Here is a 14928-nt window from a genome sequence, read left to right as displayed (position 1 = left end):
TGTGGAGTCAGAAAATCCAGATGTAATCTCCAAAAAATGGGATTTTCCACTCGTCAGTACCAACTGCGATTGTGGAGAGCTGCAAACCATGGACCACTTGCTCTGCTGACGGCTCTGCTCTGTGACCAACAATGAGGAAGGCGTGGTCCGTTTTTGGTCATCCATGGTGTAGTCTTTCATGCACATGTAGCCGGAAATGTTTACTTTTAGCTGTTGTTTTATGCAATTTTATAGCTCCACAGACTGAAAAGAAACTGTAAATCTGTCGTCCTGTGTACGGATAGTGCCTCTCATCAGCTACATTCGCGACTCGCTTCCACAGTTATCTTCTTTCGCCAGTACAGAGGAAGGCTTTCGAAATGTTGCAGTTATTGCTCAACTCCTTTATGTCCCGGTACTTAAAGCTTCTCAGAGTGTAACACGTGCACCGTGACACCGCTAGTGGACGGCTGGAGATGCTGACTCTGCTGTCTTAATACGTACTGAAACACACCCATATCCTATTGCTGCAGACTTGTAAGTAATGCCTGGCAGTGCACCTCATCGCTTGTACCACCTCAACGCTCCCCAGATCTGTCACCCTGTTTCGAAAAACTCTCCACGTTCGCGAATATACAGCTCTGGCGGACAAGGTTAATTGATTTCAGTAACGAAAACATATACTGGATACTGTTATAAACAACCCTTCTTCTATTTTTGATGTTCAAATGGCTATGAGCACTATGGGACTTAACATCTGAGGTCATCAGTCCTCTAGAAATCAGAACTACTTAAACCTAACTAACCTAAGGACATCACACACATCCATGCCCGAGGCAGGATTCGGACCTGCGACCGTAGCGGTCGCGCGGTTCCAGACTGTAGCGCCTAGAACCGCTCGGCCACTCCGGCAATAGGTCATCCTTTATGAGTAAATACTGGGTAGAGATCTGTGACGCGTGATTTGTGAAGGTGGAAGACAATAAAGATTCAAGCACTGATTAAGTACTTTGTAAAGAAAGGTATGAAAGCAAAGGAAATGAACGCCGATCTTCAGAACACGCTGGGGACTCTGCTCCTTGATATTCAACTGTTACCAAGTGGACATAAGAGTTTAAATTTAGTCGCTACAGCTTAGATGATGATCCCCGTATCGGTCGACCAATATGAACCATTGCCCCAGAAATTATTGCAAAGGTGCATAAATGGTCATGGAGGATCGCAGGCTGAAAGTGCGAGAAACTGATGAAGCTATAGGGACGTCATCTGAACGGGCATATCACATTTTAACAGTGAAATTATCTGTTAGATGGGTTCCGCGACTCTTAACGCAGGATCAGAAACGCAGCTGAATGGAAATGTCTGAACAAGATTTGACTCGTTTTCAGAGTAACCAAAAAGATTATCTTCGCCGGTTTGAGATCACAGATGAAACGTGAGTCCACTACTACACCCCAGAGACAAAGCAATATTCAAAACAGTGGGAACATATTAATTCACCACCACCAAAGAAAGCAAAGGTAATATGATCGGCCGGAAAGGCCACGGCATCAGTTATCTAGGATGCAAAAGGGATTCTGCTTATAGATATCTTCCCACTGGTCAAACAATTATAGGGCCAATACTACGCTAACCTCCTGGACCAACTACAGCAAAAGATTCGCGAAAAAAGGCCAAATTCGGTAAAGAGGAAAGTCATCTTTCATCAAGACAATGCACGCCCACACAAGTGTCGCTGCCATGGCAAAAAAACATTAAGATACAAGCTGTTGGCACAGCCGGCTTACTTGCCTGATTTGGCTCCATCAGACATTCATCTCTCCCAAAAGCTCAAAATTTCCCTTTGTAGACGGAGGGAACCTTCATCAAGACAGTGGAAAGCCTCTGGACCAAGCGGATTAGTGTACAAGGGAGATTACATTGAAAAATACGGAAGTCTCACTGAAGTAAGTCGTTTCTTACAAGTTCAAAAATTGGTTCAAATGGCTCTGAGCACAATGGGTTCAAATGGCTCTGAGCACAATGGGACTTAACATCTGAGGTCATCAGTCCCCTAGACCTCAGAACTACTTAAACCTAACTAACCTAAGGACATCACACACATCCATGCCCGAGGCAGGATTCGAACCTGCGACCGTAGCAGTCGCGCGGTACCAGACTGAAGCGCCTAGAACCGCTAGGCCACCGCGGCCGGCTTACAATTCCATTCCGAGAACTTTTCCAACAACCCTCAAGCATCGCGAATTACTTACTACCAATAAACGTAGTGGCCAAAAAGTCACAGGAATAGTTGTCCCATTCGGACATCTGTCGTATACGTGGCCCGAATGTTGCGGCTTGATCCGGCGTATGGTGCATGTGTAGACACAGTGCTCAATTGTCCGTTACAGAATGATATACAATGAACATGTCACCACGTTGCGAGTTAACTGACTCTGAACATGGAATGATAATGGGCGCAAGACGCGTGGGTTACAGCATACCGGAGATTGCACAAAAATACGGGCTTCCAGTATCAACACTGTCTTGGGTAGTTCTTCGGTACAGAGAAGATGTTTTCACAGGAGTTCAAAAATGGTTCAAATGGCTCTAGGTGCCGGCCGGAGTGGCCGAGCGGTTCTAGGCGCTTCAGTCTGGAACCGCGCGACTGCTACGGTCGCAGGTTCGAATCCTGCTTCGGGCATGGATGTGTGTGATATCCGTAGGTTAGTTAGGTTTAAGTAGTTCTAAGTCTAGGGGACTGATGACCTCCGATGTTAAGTTCCATAGTGCTCAGAGCCTTTTGAACCAATTTGGCTCTAAGTGCTATGGGACTTACCATCGGAGGTCATCAGTCCCCTAGACGTAGAACTACTTAAACCTAACTAACCTACGGACATCACACACATCCATGCCCGAGGCAGGATTCGAACCTGCAACCGTAGCAGCAGCCCGTTTCCGGAGTAAACCGCTACATAGGACGACTGCACTTGTCTGACGAACGGACTCGTGTCACGTCTGACGAACGGACTCATGTCACTTCTGCAGAGCCATATGGGGCGATCGACGATATACTGTGAGTCAGAATGCCGCCGCCTCTTTGAATGTGGGGCTGCAGGAATGCGCTCCTGTTAGGACTGTACGGACAAAAATTCACAACATGGGCTTCAGCAGCTGACTGCCGACACCATATCCAGACTGTTCCCGCGATTTTTGGCCACGACGTTTATTTTCAGTACCTAAATCGTGTGAACGAGCTTCAGATTGAGGACTGACCATTGGCGACGTCCTTCTTGCAGGCGGAGTGGTGGTGGACGGGCGCGGGCGACGCGGCCTCCACCTTGATGGTGGCGATGGGCGAGATGCTGGTGGTGACCTCGGCCACCTGGCAGGGCGTGCTGGCCGCCGTGGTGCCCGGCTCCTTCTTGATGGGCGGCGGCCACGTGGTGCGGCTGCAGCCGTCCGCCGCCACCAGCAGACCGCCCGCCTGCAGCTGCTGCGGCGCCGCCAGCTGCAGCGACTGCTGCTGCTGCGGCGGCGGCGGCGGCTGCACCTGGGGCGTCTGCTGCTGCGGCTGCGGGGGCGGCTGCAGCACCTGCTGGTGCTGGTGCTGCAGCTGCAGCTGCTGGTGTTGCTGCTGGTGCTGCGTCGCGGGCACGCGGCGATCCTCCTCAGCGCCACCTGCGGTTGGCCGTGGCCTCAGTACACAGGTGTGCAACTCTGAAATGTTGTATGTCTAAGTGTCGCTGGTACAGACCGCTTCATGATGCTGTATCATTTCAGTTACGAGGGCTATCCACAAAGTACATTACGTTTTGGAATTAAAAATAAATGAAGTATTGGAATTTTTTTATTATATACAGATGAAAGCCACACTTACATACTACTTTTCTACATAGTTGCCATTTACATTAAGGCACTTATCGTAGCGATGGACGAGCTTGGAAATTCCTTCGTCGTAAAATTCGGCCGCCTGCGCCTTCAACCACGTGGTTACCTCTTCTTTTGGGACAGAAAAGGTGTGATTTTTGTGGATTTCCTGGAAAGAGGCACTACAATAAACTCTCAAAGTTATTGCCAAACTTTGCACAACCTCAGAAGAGCAATACAAAACAAGCGCAGGGGAACGTTGGGCTCAAAGATCTTGCCGATTCACGACAACGCCCGGGCCCACACGGCAAATGCCACTCGTGAAGTTCTCGAATCTTTTAAGTGGGAGTTGTTTCCTCATCCGCCGTACAGTCCCGACCTGGCACCGAGCGACTTCCACTTATTCCCAGCAATGAAGAAGTGGTTGGCTATGCAGCGTTTTGATGACGACGCACAGCTTCAAGAAGAGGTAACCACGTGGTTGAAGGCGCAGGCGGCCGAATTTTACGACGAAGGAATTTCCAAGCTCGTCCATCGCTACGATAAGTGCCTTAATTTAAATGGCAACTATGTAGAAAAGTAGTATTTAAGTGTGGCTTTTATCTGTATATAATAAAAAAATTTCCAATATTTCATTTATTTTTAATTCCAAAACGTTATGTACTTTGTGGATAGCCCTCGTACATTGATCAGGCTGGCGCATAAGTTCGTATCGTTCTTGTTTTGCATGTTCGTGTTCCGGTTGTTGTGGGTTTACTTATCAAATGGCTCTGAGCACGCCGCGCGAGATTAGCCGAGCGGTCTAGGGGTGCAGTCATGGACTGTGCAGCTGGCCCCGGCGGAGGTTCGAGTCCTCCCTCGGGCATGGGTGTGTGTGTTTGTCCTTAGGATAATTTAGGTTAAGTAGTGTGTAAGCTTATGGACTGATAATCTTAGCAGTTAAGTCCCATAGGATTTCACACACATTTGAACATTTTTTGCTCTGAGTACTATGCGACTTAACTTCTGAGGTCATCAGTCGCCCAGACCTTACAACTGATTAAACCTGACTAACCTAAGGACATCACACACATCCAGAGCGGTCGCTCGGTTCCAGACTGTAGCGCCTAGAACCGCACGGCCACTCCGGCCGGCTGTTTACTTATCGTTTGTCATTTTTATTTGTAGTTGGCTGTTGCTATCTGAGTTTACATATTGTACTTTTGTCGTTTGGAGATAGTGAGTGCAACTGTGAACGCTAGAAAATTGAGTGCCATGTCGAGAAATGGGAGCATTTCCGACATATTCTCCTCTTTGAGTTCAGTGGAGAGGAGGGGGGTGACAACACCGAAGGCAGCCAGAAACATTTGCGCCGTGTATGGGGTAATGCTACCGGGCACAGCACGGCAAGAAAATGGTTTTCTCGTTTTAAGGAGGATCGTTTGGACATTAGTGACTCTCCTTGTTCAGGAAGAACTTCGGGGTTTGACGAAGATCCTTTAAACGCATTAATCCGTGATGATTCACGTTACTGTATTCGAGAACTGTCAAATGTGATGACCTGTGTTCATCCCACCATCGTGTGACATTTGCATGCGAAGGGGAAGGCTCAAAAATCGAGTGTATAGGTACCGAATGCTCTAAGCCGAAATTACAAAAACAGCTGGTGGCCATAGATGCATCTCCGCTTGCTCGTCATCAATTTGCTCGTGAAAACACCGACCATTCCTATCGTTCAAAATGTGTGTGAAATCTTATGGGATCTTATGCTAAGGTCATCAGTCGCTAAGCTTACACACTACTTAACCTAAATTATCCTAAGGACAAATACACAGACCCACGCCCAAGGGAGGACTCGAATCTCCGCCGGGACCAGCCGCACAGTCCATGACTGCAGCGCCTTATACCGCTCGGCTAATCCCGCGCGGCATTCCTATCGTGTATCGTTATATCGTTACTGCTGACGAGAAACTGTTTCTTCATGCTAACATAAGGAGGAGATAGGAATGGCTGAACCCAGACCGTACACGAACCTGCGCGTTGATAAAATAATCACACGGATGACGGTTTGAGTTTCAGGCGATAATCACCACTTGTGACCCGTGTAAACGCTGAGCAGAGCTGTAGTGTATGCAAATGTTGACAACTGCGCCTTCCAACCACAAAATACAGATCTGTTCAGCATCTACATGCGTCACCGTTGGTGTTTCCCTGTGATGTGAAGATGGTCTGCCAAGACAAACGGGTCACCATAAATAAAAAAATTGTTTCCCCATCAGACCTGAATGTTTTGTTAAAATCAGATTTAGATTGCTGTGTTTTCGAAATATGTTACTAAAAATTATTAGAAATGCTTTGCTTCAGAGTTGCGTGGCGTCCTGGGATGGTTTCCAAGACATGTTCCGCGTCTTCTGAAGTTACTGTTTCTCAGAGTTAATCCTAGCCGCACTGGTGCCTTAGCCCTCAAGTGCCCACTTTAGATGTGGCAAACATACACACTAGAATCCTGTCTTTCCGCTCTCATGAAAAGCAAGACATTTAGTACGTTCTCAGTAGTTTTTCTTATTCGGCCAATCCTGTGTATTCCCTCTTCTTTTGGGCACAATGTGTGCTACGTCCTAAACTAGTGAAATACCGTTCAAACTCGGTAACAACCTTAGAAACAGTTTATGCGTTTTTGCACGCCTTATCAGGGAAAATGTTGCTGCGTTCCCGTCTATTCTTTCCCGTATCGACTATTATTGGCTACCTGCCTGCCGTCCCAAGCTGACGGTGCGGTTTGAAGATGTGCCGCTTTTTGCTATAGCATGAGGTGTTAGTTTCATATGTGAGAATACGTACTCCGAAGCAGCTCGCACTGATCTGGTTGTTTGTGCAGCTTGGATGCAGACTTCAATGGGTTATTTCTCTTGTTAATTTGGCATTTCGAGTTGTACAAATGAGGAATTGTGATATGTTCTTCTTTCAGTCTTCCTAACAACGTCAATCAAAGTCCTATACAGTGAACATCAGTGTTACTTTCGGATGTTTTTTATTTTTCAGGAGTCACCTTGTAATAAGATTCCATGTTTCTTTTGGATTAGAATAAATATTGTGATATCGGCTTCCATTTATAAACCCTACATCCTGAAACTTCGCCCTTGATTAGACGATCCTTATTTAACAAATATGATAAGAAAAACACTAGGATAATGTTTCACTGCGATAGTGTTTCCTTTGTGCGCACTGGCCAAATTATTAATGGAATGTTGCATAATATGCAAAGCTGTCTATTGTGGTGGCGAGGAGTAACTCTTACTTCGGAGCTCAAACCTCTACTAAAGTGGTTTAGTTTCGTCATGTTTCGCCACTAGATGGTGCCGCGAGTAAGTGGCGTACTGTGGAGGATGGGTCACACGGCAGCTGGTACATTAGTCCCTGGCTATTCTGATGCATTCCCGGAAGATGTTTTAAGTTAATCTCCCCCCCCCCCCCCCCCTCTCACTCCTAGGTATTCAAACATCAGGTTGATTGACAGTAGCTCGCCGTGGTTTTCTGTCTTCAGTCGTCCTCTTGAGAGTGGTGTAGGTTTCCACGATTTGATTGATGTATTCCAGTCTCTGCGTGCTTTTTGTGTTCTTCCGCTCTACTGCCCCTCCAGAGACGCTTTTAATGAGACCACCACGTCTCAGCAGATGGCCGACCAGTGCTGCTCTTCTGTGTTGCAAGATCTTTCAAAGACTCGTCTTCTTTTCTTTCACTCTGTGGGACATCGCTTTATTTGATACTTTGTGTACCCAGGCAATCTTTAGCACTCTGCCGCAGCACCACATCTTAAAGGTGATTATTTAGTATTTTTCTGCTTCTCTGAGTATCCATGTTTCACTTCTGAATAGCAGCACACACAAAACAAACCGTCTTTATGAGGTCTTTCTTTAGATGTTTGTCTATGCAGCTGGAAATGAAATGTTTCTTCTCTTGTTAAAAGCCGCCTTTGCCTAGTAGATTCAGCTTTCAGCGTCCTTCTTTGACCTTTCATCTGATGTAATGTTGCTCCGCAGAAGGCGAAGGACTGGACTGTCTTCAGTCACTCGTAAGTGAGCATTGAGCAATGGTGTTCAGTCTGCTCACCACTGACACTTTTTTAGCTTTGTTAATTTTCATGTTACAGGACGATCTGAGGGTGGTTTCCATCTGCACCAGCATCGCTTCTGGTTGTTCCGCATCATCACTTAACACTGCGGTGTCATCATCAAGTCTCAACGTATTTATTTTTTCATCGTGGCCTATAATGCCGCCTGCAACTCCCAATTTCCATCTGAATTCATCTGCTGCCTTCTGAACGTATCTATTGTTCAAGACAGGAGAGAGTGAGCAACCTTGTCGTACACCGTGTTTAATGGCAGTTTCTTCCTGATGTTCTCCACAACTTAATCACAGCCAACTCTTCGCTATACAATCTCTGCACTAGAACTGTGTTCTTATACTTTATGAGACTCTCTTTTAGCGTCTACAGAGCAAGGTAGTGGAGTGGTCAACATATTGGCCTAGCATTCTGTGAGTTCCCTAAATCGCTCCAGGCAAATGCCGGGATGGTTCCTTTGAAACGGCACGGCCAATTTCCTTCCCCATTCTGAAAACAATCCGAGTTTGTGTTCCATCTCTAATGACCCTGTCGACGGGACGTTAAGCCCTAATCTTCATTTTTTTCTCTCAGCATCTGAAAAAGCTGCCGCCAGTCAACCCTTTTTAGGTCGACGAATCCAACACCCGTATCTTGAGCCTTCTCTAGTCTTTTCTCAAGAATTAATCGCAAGCTGACTATTGCTTCTCGTGCACCCTCAGCTCTTCTAACGCCAAACTGATCGACCCTGGTCATTGCATCCATCCTGCCTTCGACACTCCTCAGAACGATAGAGGTCAAGATCTTGGAAGCATGAGATTTTCACTCTTCAGCGGAGTGTGCGCTGATATGAAACTTCCTGGCAGATTAAAACTGTGTGCGCGGACCGAGACTCGAACTCGGGACCTTTGCCTTTCACGGTCCGGCACACAGTTTTAATCTGCCAGGAAGTTTCATATCAGCACACAGTCTGCTGCAGAGTAAAAATCTCATTCTGGGAACAACCCCTAGGCTGTGGCTAAGCCATGTCTCCGCAATACCCTTTCTTTCAGGAGTGCTAGTTCTGCAAGGTTCGCAGAAGAACTTCTGTAAAGTTTGGAAGGTAGAAGACGAGGTACTGGCAGAAGTAAAGGTGTGAGGACAGGGCGTGAGTCATGCATGGGTAGCTCAGTTGGTAGAGCACTTGCCCGCGAAAGGCAAAGGTCCCAAGTTCGAGTCTCGGTCCGGCACATAGTATTAATCTGCCAGGAAGTTTCTTGGAAGCATGTTACCAAACTGACGGTCCCATACAAGGAAATTATTGACTGCGAGGTGCGGCTCGGCTGCTTACCTGAGGCGGCCTGCTGCCGGCGGCAGCCGCAGCTTGGCCTGGACTCGGTCTTGACCTCGTGGCGGTCCCAGGCGGCGGCGGAGGCTGCGTTGGCGCGCCGCTGCTTGCGCGACCCGGACGGCGTCGCGGACGCGGGGGCGGCGCCGGCGGTGGTGGCGGTCACCGAGCCGGGGGAGGCGAGGCTGGCGATGGCGGCGGGCTGCGACGTGGCGAAGCCCTTGGCCATCAGCTCGAGCCCGGCCAGCCCGCGCTCCACCAGCGGCACCGGGCCGCCCCCGGCGGCGGGCGAGAACGGGCCCGCCGCCCCCGCGCCCCCACCGCCCGGCCCGCCGAACGAGTAGTTGGACGAGAACAGCGAGTCGGCAACTGCACAGCAACGGGTCCCAGCTCAATACCGGGCTGTGTACAACTACATTTTTATTATAATTAGCGAAAAAAGCGCTTTGCACCACCATAATGTGTCTCTTTTGAACGGAAACCCCTTTCTCTAATTCTTTTTTGAACAGAGGAAATTGCTCCATACAATCAGATGTGTAATGGAAGTAAGAATAGTCCTGGACTGTGCTGTGTCTCCAGTCATGAATGAGATATTGCTGTTTATGTACTCTGTTCCGCCTTGAAAGGCGAAACTTTGTGGTTCATCTACATCTACATCTACGTAGATACTCCACAAGCCACCGTACGGTGCATGGTGGAGGGTACCCTGTACCACTGTTAGTCATTTCCTTTCCTGTTCCACTCGCAAACAGAGCGAGGGAACAGCGATTGTCTACATACCTCCATTAAGCCCTAATTTCTATAATCTTATCTTCGTGGTCCTTACGCGGAATGTATGTTGGTGGCAGAAGAATTTTTCAGCAGTCAGCCTCAGATGCCGGCTTTCTAAATTTCCTCAACAGAATGTGAAATATGGCTGCGATTCAGCAACTGTATAAATTTCAAGAGGATGAAGAAAAATCAGCCAACCAGTCGCAAACCAAATGTTTATTTAGCCTTTGATCTAGGTTTCGATGTTATAAAAATATCTCCTTCAAAAGGGGTGGGCCCCAAAAATATACACAAACGGTAACAAGCCACCCTCACAATCATAACAAAACGTTAACAACAGAAAAACATGTGTGTGGCAAGCGTAGTAACTTGCCACATCAACGGTTGCAAACCACATTAGCTGAAGCCAAGCGGCTCCAGTCACACAAAACTGACATAAAAGTACCAGAAACATCATATGCCCTGGCTTAGGCCAACTGTCCAAAAGGTAAAGGCCCAAGCGACAAGGGAAAGTCGGGACGCAGAAGGCACCAAACCCATAGGCGGCAAGAACCACACCCTACGCGAGCCAAGCAACAGTGTTCCACACCAAACCAACAATGAAAATCTCTCCCACAACACCACCAATAATGCAACAGACCCACAGACGCACATCACGTTCAAAACCACTAGTACACCTGCCCACAGTGCAATACCGCACACAAACTCAGCGTACAGAAGCAAGAGTTCCGTCCGCAAAGAACCACCGCCACATACAATGGGGAAGGAAGAGCAAATATGAGCCAAAACGCCACCAAAAATAAACCTCGCTCAACACTACGTGAGCCCAAGCGATAAGGACAATATTGGAACGCAGTGGGCGCCACATACCGGTACATGCGCGTAAGCACCGCGTCCCGCCGGCGCAACTCCACATTAAAGCAAAATGACAATCTCTTATACAAGGCCATCAATAAATACAGTAATTTTAGAGGTACACGTTGCTGTGAGCCTAACAATATCAGTTGAAAATTACAAATTGCCGTAACCAGTCATATTTATTATATCAGTAACTGAGAGGCCCACCATTGCCCAGGTATTTGTTTATTCCAATTTTCTATTAGCTCCTCCCCCTCCCCCCCCCCACCCACTTCGCTTTGTCCGTCATCTCTTGCCCCCTCTCTCTGCCCACCTCCTCCTTCCCGCTCTCTCTATCCACCTCCTCTTTTTCCCCCTTTTCCTCCTTTTCTCTTCGCTATCGAAGGCAATCCGAGGGCTGCGTAGTATTGGGACAGGATCCAAAAATCTATTCTCCTGTCCAACACAGTTTCGGTGGCGGGTTCGCGCTCAGGTGGCACAAATCAGCCGAATGGTATGTCTGAGTTATCTATTGACGTGAACACGATTAAGCATACTTGCGACTAGCTGAAACTTCGGGAATATCTCGCAAGAAACCTCACCACATACTGGATGACATCAACAGGGGCGCCGTCGAAGAGAGCCAGGCGCAGCGGCACGGCCACCTTGCGGACACCGAGCCAAGAACGATCCAAGCATGTTACAATGCTGTGGGTGGAGAAACACGGTACTGAATGTTACCCAGCAGAAGATTTTGATTTCACAAATGTCCACTTCCGAAAGACTGCTTTTATTTTGAACATATTTTTGTATTTCTTTCACAGTGTTCTTTTTTAGTTGCACAATGCTTATTCTTTTACTGCCTGTTACCATTGAATCTAAGCCACCATATGTTTGCAGATATGAAGGTGACGCAAAACTCTTTTTGAGCAATTGATCTAGACGCTATGGTGAAGTTGAAAGGACTCGGCGTGAAGTAATGAATTCATTGACATTCGTATCTACCGACGGTGAAGCCATACTTACGAGAGAGATGTGCAGACATCCGAACCACTTTAATTGATACTTCAAATTTTTATTTTGTTTGTAATTGTTCACCCTCAGATTCTCAAGCAATGTTCGAGTACAGTTCGTTGTGGCCTACGTTACGTCTGGGATAGTCGCTTCACCAAAGGTCCTTTCTTGACAACATGCTCACTGTTCACCAATTCTCGGTAGCCAGTAGGAAGCGTGGGAGAGAACATGCTCACTGTTCACCCATTCTCGGTAGCCAGTGGGAAGCGTGGGAGAGAAGTCACGTGTTAACACTTGGCCGCCGCCGAAGCGCGTCGGCTTCGGACACAACCCGTCTCTGGGACCGGGTTTCAGCTAACAGCTGTCCTGTTCTCCTTATTTCTCTGACTTTGTTCCGGTACTAAAAGCAACATCTTTTCACGACCACCTCGACTGGCTGACAGCCTCATAGGTCCACCTGGGCTCAGCCTGTATGAATTCCATCCAAAGAATGGATGTTCACGCTTCAGCGCTGGGTAAAACTGAGTGGCAGACCGGGACACGAATTTCAGAATTTTGCATGTCACGGACAAATGCTCCACGAGTGAGCTATATTCCAATAAGTAAGTTTGTGAGGGAGGAGCAGAGGTACTGGCAGGAGTGTAGCTGTGATTGTGGGTTATAAGTCGTGCTCGGATAACTCAGTCGATATAGTACTTGCCTGCGAAAGGCAAAGGGTCCCAAGTTCGAGTCCCGGTCTGGCACACAGTTTTAATCCGCCAGGAAGTTTCATACTAACTCTTTCGTCACAACAAACTCCTTTAGATGCCACTTTAGACCTGTGCAGAGGGTCTCCAGGACAGGTGAGACAGATCCCATGACGAAAATAACACATGAAGGTAAAGTGGATTTCAGAAAGCGTCTCAGACATAATCGGCCCTGATACTTCTCGTGCGAGAAATTTCTACGTACTCACTTCGTGCCTCACACAATCTGCGAGAAAAGAGACATCACTGTAAGCTAGGAAACGAGTTTAGAGGCGCAGTGCTATCTAAACTGGTGTCGAATGGGCGAGAAGCGCACTTTTCAGTGTTATTTATAAGAAAATTTGTTGTTAACTTTCCGTGATTAGCCGTCCCGGTTGTCCGTGTTAGCCAAATTTTCGATCAGTAGATGTTCATGTGGTAACATCTTCCGGCCAGAGAATTTTAATACATCTGTCTGTCGTTCATGTCCTTTGTTGTCCTCCGCCATGGCTATGCGAAAAGTTGATCCAATCATCTATTGTCGTTGAACACTTGGGGATTAAAGAAGATTTTGAAGACAGAAAAAAGCTGTTGTGACTATTGACATTACTTTCTCTCTGCTAGCAATACTCACGTTGGTTTGTGCTGTTTTCCTTTCCTGTAGCTTGCCGGCTATCCACTTCATACTAAGCTGTCTTGGTGCATATTACTTCATCAACCATTTGCCATATATGTTCATATCTAAGGTCGCCCCTCAGGTTCATTCCTTCCACCATCCCTTAAACTTCAGTTTTCAGCAGTAACTCCTGTAGTATGTACTATATCGTCCTACCTCGTCGGTTCATTATAGTCTTCATTAGGCTTCATTTCGTTGATTCGTTTGAGTAATTCTTCATTAGTTACTCGATCAATCCATTTCATCTTCGACAGTCTCGTGAAATAATTTTCACATGCTTCCAATCGTTTTTTGCCTTCCCCATTGGCCTCATTTCACCCCAATTGAGATATATGCTCCAAACACAGTTTTTCTGGTTCCTAGGTTTATATTTTTGGATGATATGAGCTGTTTTTTGTACAAAAGCTGTATGCAAACCGAGGGTTGATTTGAACACCGCAGTACTTAACTAGGTATAATCCCACTGGAGGTGACATGCCGTTGTCCCCCTCTGAGCTTTGAACTGACCTACCTCGGTGGTACCAGGCATTTTTCACATTAACAAACATCACAGAGATGGAAGAAATGATAAGTGACATGATAAAAATTATAAGACTTACCGGGGATCGAACAAGAGACCTTTGGATTTTTAGTTTGTCACTTTACCATAATAATCCACACTAATATATATATATATATATATATATATATATATATATATATATATATATATATATATGCAAATGATATGTACAAAAAGAACTCTAATTTGAAAGGCAGTCTCTGATTTCAACTGCACTTCTTTGACGTTTGTCACTGATATGGCTAATGGCTCTGAGCACTATGCGACTTAACTTCTGAGGTCATCAGTCGCCTAGAACTTAGAACTAATTAAACCTAACTAACCTAAGGACATCACACACATCCATGCCCGAGGTAGGATTCGAACCTGCGACCGTAGCGGTCACGCGGTTCCAGACTGCAGCGCCTAGAACCGCACGGCCACACCGGCCGGCGTCACTGATATGGTTAATGGACTTAACAGAAACTGCTCTATTAAGTATTTAAATATTAATATATTATATTAAAGAGAAATATTACATATTTTCTGTCCTTACTTTTATGTGTGTGTAGTTTTAATATGTTCTTAAATCTATGACGCAGTTAGGAGTGGGCCACAGAGCCGCCGACACGATTTTCACAGAAAGCCTTTTTACCTTGCTACTGCGTCTTTCTAACACGTTCCTTATTTATCTGTTATAGCATAGAGTTTATATCGTCAGGTTTCTCTAGTCGAGATGTCGGTATTTTATGAAATACAAGTCTTGAACGCTGTGGCAAGTTTATTTCCTCACGTACGCTGATAAAAATGAGTAAAATTTAGTACAAAAGTCGACACTAAACACTATCAATAGTAAAAATAAATAAATTAATTAATTAAAAAAAATTGCTGCTGGCGCCGAAAAACTGGACACCTAATACTCACAGGTTCTTTAGCCGTTCCGGTGGCTGATACAGGAAACATGCATATTCGTGGTGCAAATGACAAGATCGGGCGTAGTGTACGTGAACATGTGTCAACTGGTCGCGTATCGAGATGCGTTGCTCATTTTCCGTACACATACTTCCGCCGGCAACTCTTTTCGTAATGTTACAGGAAGTCGACTCTAATGGTTAGATTGTATCTGCC

The 14928-nt window shown here is 46.5% G+C and overlaps 1 protein-coding gene across 1 annotated transcript in view; it reads right to left on the bottom strand.

The window, feature by feature from the left end:
* Window positions 1-14928, bottom strand: part of LOC124775164 — a 232351-nt gene that overhangs the window by 192966 nt on the left and 24457 nt on the right. The window contains exons 3-4 of the mRNA XM_047250002.1: window positions 9446-9605; window positions 3235-3410 (exon numbers count right to left, since the gene is read on the bottom strand). Coding sequence (XP_047105958.1) covers window positions 3235-3410; window positions 9446-9605 — 336 coding nt within the window. The remainder of the gene's footprint in view (window positions 1-3234; window positions 3411-9445; window positions 9606-14928) is intronic.

This window comes from Schistocerca piceifrons, chromosome 2 (genome assembly GCF_021461385.2).
Source record: "Schistocerca piceifrons isolate TAMUIC-IGC-003096 chromosome 2, iqSchPice1.1, whole genome shotgun sequence".
NCBI lineage: Eukaryota > Metazoa > Arthropoda > Insecta > Orthoptera > Acrididae > Schistocerca > Schistocerca piceifrons.
Note: the sequence above shows the minus strand (reverse complement) of the source record. Positions and strands in the feature narration are given on the sequence as shown.